At 47.4% G+C, this 6,536-nt stretch overlaps 1 protein-coding gene across 1 annotated transcript; it reads right to left on the minus strand.

Annotated features, from left to right (window-relative positions):
* Positions 1-443: 443 nt before the first annotated feature.
* LOC308331827 (voltage-dependent calcium channel gamma-4 subunit-like) lies at positions 444-6,249 on the minus strand (the record flags this gene model as incomplete). Its single annotated transcript, XM_080787342.1, has 5 exons — positions 444-931; positions 1,296-1,727; positions 2,391-2,528; positions 4,854-4,937; positions 6,006-6,249. 5 exons carry the CDS (start codon positions 6,247-6,249, stop codon positions 519-521), a joined length of 1,311 nt encoding a protein of 436 aa, XP_080643468.1. The 3' UTR covers positions 444-518.
* Between the last annotated feature and the right edge of the window lie 287 nt (positions 6,250-6,536).

A 6,536-nucleotide genomic window follows, 5' to 3' on the forward strand; every position in this document is an offset into this window, starting at 1 on the left:
TATTTGCAGGAGTCGACAGGCTGTGCTGCATTTCATGCGTGCGCAGGAAGTTGAGAGTAACAGCATTAAGGAGAAGTCCTTAACGCTATGGACCAGAGCTAATATGAACCCCCCATATTCCTATAGCTGTCACTACACCACTGTTTCATATACGTAGCTAACTGCTGTACCAAAGTGAAGCATTTTTTGTTATGGCTGTTTTAAGGCAATTGCCATGACCTGCACGTTCAGTACAGTACAGTAGATGTTTTATGACTGCTCGTGATGCTGTGATGGTAACATGATACTGCAGGCTCAGACGAGACAAATACCATTACATTGTCACCCAAACAATATCAGCCTTCTATTTAAATTGTCTCTCTTTCCCACTCTGTCTTATCTCTCTCTCCCCACTCAATCCATCCATCTTACTCACTCTCTTTCTCTCTCCGTCAATTCAGCTCCATACTGCAACCCCCCGCACCCCCCTCTCTTTTCTGCATGTACACGAGGAGGGGGAGGGGTCCTGTTATTTTAACCTAAACTGGCGTGGTCTTCCTGTTGAGGGTGTCCGAGTTGCTGTCCCGATCCCGCTTGCCCCCGAGCCGATCCAGGGTCCCGGCCGATGTGCCCCGATCCCTCTCCATGGTCGCCGTGGAGATGGGCGGGGCGGGATGGGACGCCGCAGGGGGAGAGGTGTTGAGCGGCACGGCGCTCTGGGCTGCGGCCGCTGCCGCCAGGTTGGACTTGGAGAGGGACGTGAGCGTCCCGCTGCCCACCACGCCCCCGCTCCCTCCCCCGCTGCCGCCGCCGGACTCCTTGGGGAAGTAGTTGTGCAGCTGGTAGAGCGTGGCGCGGTCCACCGTGCCGTAGAGGGGCGGGGCCGCCCCGCCGCCCAGGCTGCCCAGCTTGGAGTCCCGCGTCAGCGTGTACATGGAGATGTCGCCGCTGCCTAGAGGGACCAACATGTAAATGTATTACTAGTATATTCTATTAATAACCATTATTTGAATAATCGACAACAATAAAAAAAACTTGGTTTCTTTTATGTTCTGGAGAAGATTTTGTTTGGTTGAAATTGTTCCGGGGATTTTAATTACTTCCTGACTGTAAATAGAGAATTCATAAATATATACACCCTAAAATGTAGGCAGGGTTTGGATTACAATATATAGCCTTTGCAACAGATTTTCTTTGTGTGTTTGTACATACAGTATATATATATATATATATATATATATTTGATTATTTTCACTTTCTTATCCTATTAACGATGAATGTAATATTGTATTATTGGGAGCCATCCGTAGGCCTACCGGTGCCGTGGTGCGGGTTGGGCAGCGTGGCCACGGAGAAGGGCGGCGCGGACGGCGGCAGGCTGAAGGCCTTATTGGACGCCCCGGCGCCGGGCGAGTTCTCGCGTGAGCGTCCGTTGGGCTCGGTGGAGCGCGAGGACGAGCGCGAGGAGCGCCCGCCGGTGCGGAAGCGGTAGCTGGGCAGGCGCAGCATGGCGTGCGTGGTGCTCTTGAAGAGGTCGGCGCGCGACCGGCAGCGCAGCTCCTTGTTCTTCTCTATGTAGATGTTGACCGCCAGCACGCCCACCATCTCGGCCAGGATGAAGGAGAGGCCTCCAAAGTAGAAGGACCAGCCGTACGAGTAGTGCCACTTCTTGTCCTCGTCCTTCTTGGGCGAGATGTCGCTCAGCGCCGCCGAGATGTAGACGATCACCCCGATGATGTTGCTGAGGCCTGAGGAGCAACAACATGTAAACGGTGCATTTATATAGCGCCAGTTTATCCAAGGCGCTTTACATAGATTGTGCATTCACCCATTCACGCACAGCCACACATTCATCTTAACAAACACTCAAAGGTTGTTTGCTGTCTGCTTTGTCTACCGGCACTGTGGGGAAATATCTAAACATATCTATCATATTGTAATTAAGTCCTTCAAATGCGCCCTGTATCCTAAATGCTCCAACAAACTTTGACTTTGACATCACACAGCAAGGCACACACCATTATCAAAATGATTATCGGAATACTAGTACCGTGCATAGGAATAAGTCAAAACAAGTAACACTTGAACACTTTGAACTCTGTATCTATTGTCGTAGGCTGGCTGTTTGTCGTTAGAGTGGTGATTGAACTCTGTATCTATTGTCGTAGGCTGGCTGTTTGTCGTTGGAGTGGTGATTGAACTCTGTATCTATTGTCGTAGGCTGGCTGTTTGTCGTTGGAGTGGTGATTGAACTCTGTATCTATTGTCGTAGGCTGGCTGTTTGTCGTTGGAGTGGTGATTGGTCCGGTTCCCTATACTCAAGACTCATGTTGTTTCTGTACATTCATTCAGTGAATTAATATGTTTAATTAGATGCCTGAAATGTCTACAAATATAAGCAATAAGATCACCTGCAGCTACAAAGAGAATCCCTCCTCCAAGGATGATGTTCCTCTTGTTCTTGTAGAAGCTGGATGCAACGCACAGTCCGCCCAGCAGGAGCAGTATAGCACTCAGGATCGGGAAGATGCTAGAGGCTCGCACCACACCTGAACACATGGATAGCAAGGAGATTCTGGGTGCGTTCGGATATAGGCTCACTATATAGCCATAGAGTTAGACAGAGTTGCACCATTGAGGGGGCAACTGCCGCAACTCAACTAAGCGCTCAAAATACATTGTTTTCAACGAGGGTGGCGCAAATATCAGAAATTGTAGGCATGTGTGCAACATGACAACTGTTTCAAATTATTGTACAGTGACGACTAAAGTCTCTGTAATGTTTATGTTCGATCTAAAGGGAATAAATCTGGCCTGTTGCTTGAGTTCAGTGCATTCTGACAACTTCTGGTCCAGGACATTGTCACTCTTCGCTATGGTGCCCGCCAATAGAAGTCTATATACGTAGAGGAGCCGCCATTGGACTGGCCCCATGAATGAACAGAGTTGTCATAACTCTGTCTTACTCTATGGCTCTATGAGTATGCCTGAACGCAACCAGAATGCCCTTGCTACTGTATCCATGTGTTCAGGTGTGGTGCAAGTGGCACCCTGAGCCAATACAAACTGAAACTAATAGGCAAGTTTCCGAACGCACCCTAGAAAAGGGGAGATGTCACAACAATCAGTTTTAAACTATTTCTGTTAAAATATGGTTGAATATTTAACTTTTTTTCTGGTTTGCTCATAGGGGGAGCTGTGGGGGAAAAGCATGTTATCAATAGTTCCAAGAAGTGAGGTACCAGGAACAGCTATAAAAGTACAGGAAGTGAGGTGGATGTTCCATTTGGTGGTGGTTTGACAAAGGGACTATTTGAAGGCCAATACTAAACCAGAATCAGAAATTTAATCTGAAACTAATTTCGGTCCGGACAACTTTGAGATATGAAGATGGACAGTTGGGTCAAGGAACATTGCTGAGGGATTAGATCTGATTCAGAGCTTTTGGACAAAGGAACCTGCTGTAGCCTGCTGACTTGAAATTGCTGAAGGCAGGGGGTCTTTATTGTATATATTCATCTTCATCACATAGTTTCCTCCGCCGTCGGTGTGTGAATGTGTGAATGTGATGCACACTATACAGCACCATGGGAACGGCGCTATATAAATGCACCATTTATGGATGGATGGATCTGAGCTGCACACATGCGCACGCACACATGCAGCCAGCCACACAAGCACGCATGCACGCACACACGCACGCACGCGCACATGTCACGCGCACCCACACACACACACACACACACACACACACACACACACACACACACTGCCAGTGAAGGCTGTGCCTTTTACATTCCATGTACTGAGGATGGAGTGCTTTCTCTCTCTACACCCCCAGACTGTGTTCCTGCTGGCAGTGGAACACAGACAGGCTCTCTCAGCACGCACGCACGCACGCACGCACGCACACTCTCCCACAGCTCACACACACACACACGCACACTCTCCCACAGCTCACACACACACGCACGCACACTCTCCCACAGCTCACACACACACACACACACACACACACACACTCTCCCACAGCTCACACACACACACGCACACGCACACACACACACACACACACACACACACACTCTCCAACAGCTTTTCACTTCAATCTGACATCCGTGTATTGATGTGTGCAGCGCCCACCACCCCCGTCTTATCATCCTGTCCCTTTTGTTTTGTGTGCACATCCATGCACACCACGTGTGCGCCATGGATGTGAGCACGTGCACATGTGATGTAAACATTTCCCGTGCATATTCTGCATGAACGTGCATCAGAACATTATTATGTGCATATCCGTGGTTATTTTCTGGTTCCTATCGTTTCAGACCCCATTCGTTTTTTCCCATAGAGATTTCCAAATATTTTTATATGGATTTTAAGCCTAGAATCAAGCTATCCATGATCCTGGTGAATCATGATCATGAAACATTTGATTCTGTGAATCATGGTCATGATTCACCAGGATCCTGGATGGCTTGATTCTAGGCTTAAAATATAAATATTTTTAGAAATCTCTATGGGAAAAATGTATGGAGTCTGGAACAGAAAATGGCTGCCAGAAAATGGCTGCCACTTCTATGCCCTATACAAGCTTATTGTGTGCAATCTGAGCCCATTCGTAAAAGAAACAAACAAACAAAAACAACAACAACACTACATGTTTAGGGCAGTGGTGCTTATATTCCACGTAACCAGAATCTGTCTTGAGACATTAGCTTGTTTGTTACGCATGCCATGTATTTGTATGTGTGCTGTATGTGTGCGCTTATACCGTATATTAATGCCTACTAGCAGTTATGGCCAAATTTTGGTGTGTGTGTGTGTGTGTGTGAGAGAGAGAGAGAGAGAGAGAGAAAGACTGAGAGACTCACGCAGCAGGTACTCGGCAGCATCTTGGTCGTAGTCTGCATCCTCCGGGAAGTGATTGATCTGAGAACACACGCCTCGCTTCAAACCTGTCAGACAGGGGGCGGAGTGGTGGGCGTTGAAAGGAGTAGAGGTGAGGTGCAGAGAGGGGTTAGGGTTAGGTGTTGTGTGAGTGAAGAGGGGAGGTGTGGATGCTTGCCATGGGGAACAGGAGGAAGTGCTCCTCCTGGAGTGAGTTTTGTACATAATAGCCAGATGGAGGATGATTCAATATTGTCCCTGTCGGGCAGAAATTAACCAAATATGTAGATTTTTTTGCCCTACACTTGATCAATACAGCGTCACACAAAAGTAGCAGATCCAGATCTTTTTCTATTTTTGAATTTGGATCCTGAAAAGTAACCGTTATGAACATACTGGGATGAGGTTTCCACCTGAAAGAGACGACCCTGAGGGGTCATCAATAGTGCCTCCCCTCCGTTTCCCCTCTACAGTCTACACACCACCTGAGTCTGATCCACTGTGTGCGCGTGCGCGCGTGCGTGTGTGTGTGTGTGTGTGTGTGTGTGTGTGTGTGTGTGTGTGCGTGCGTGTGCATGCATGCACTTGCGCATGTTTGTGCGTGATGCCTTTCATGCAGGTTGAGTTGTGTCCTTCATGGCTGAGCTGCGTGTCAGCCTTATTAGAATGGACACAGCTAGGAACACACATGCTCACACAGATATTGAGTTATTTTTACTTTCTTCAGTATTTACTATTTTCACTACATCTCAGAGGAAAATATTGTACTTTTTTTTGTGTTAAAATTTGTGTTATAGGTATTTTGTAGAAATGTTATTGAAAATAAATAAATAAAACACTATTAAGCCCTATATTTTGGCTGTTTAATAATAGCAGATAACAGTAGACTAGATCGGCTATTTTCAGAGAGTGACACGCACGAACAATCTAAAATGACTTGTCTTAGTTCTAAATGGATCTCTAGTCCACTAGTCCCTCCCTATTACATTTCAGTTTTTCTAGACTGAATTGTCAGATTCGTAGCTTAGTTTCTATTTCGGTCCCATTTAGTTTTCATCAGTGACAAAAAGGTATAGTCAGTGCACATTTTCCGTCTGTGAAATACAACAGTGCCACCCTGGCCTGCACCCACTCACCCTCCAGGCAGCAGATCCTCCAGAGCCCTGAGTGGGTGAGCGCTCCGGGGTCCTTCTTATCCTTGTTGCTGCTGCTGTCGTCCTGCGAAGAGGAGGAGGAGGAGGAGTTGGTGGTGCTGTTGCAGGTGAAGTCGCGGGAGTACAGCCAGTAGTCTGTGCCAATGGCCAAGGTCATCAGGGCGAAGGCTGCGAACGCCCCCATGGTGGTCAGCAGCACCTGGATGCCCCGTTCACACCACACCATGGCTGAGAGGAGAGGAGAGGAGAGGAGAGGAGAGGAGAGGAGAGGATTTGAACCTGTTTGGGAACTGGGGAAAACCCATTAAAGTTCACCCAAACAAAATTGAGACTTATTTTGTTTTTGCCGCATTCCTAAGCCAAGCCAAGCTAATTTGATGACCGGATCATTGTCGGTCAATAGGAGACTCAGTAGGAGACTCTTACTGGAGACTCCGCGGCTCTGCCAGTCATCAATTTATTGGCTTATACTATAAGCCAATAAATTGATGACTTTGTGATGCTTTACTGTTG

This window comes from Protomyctophum bolini, assembly GCF_963924005.1.
Source record: "Protomyctophum bolini genome assembly, chromosome: 17".
Classification (NCBI taxonomy): Eukaryota; Metazoa; Chordata; class Actinopteri; order Myctophiformes; family Myctophidae; genus Protomyctophum; species Protomyctophum bolini.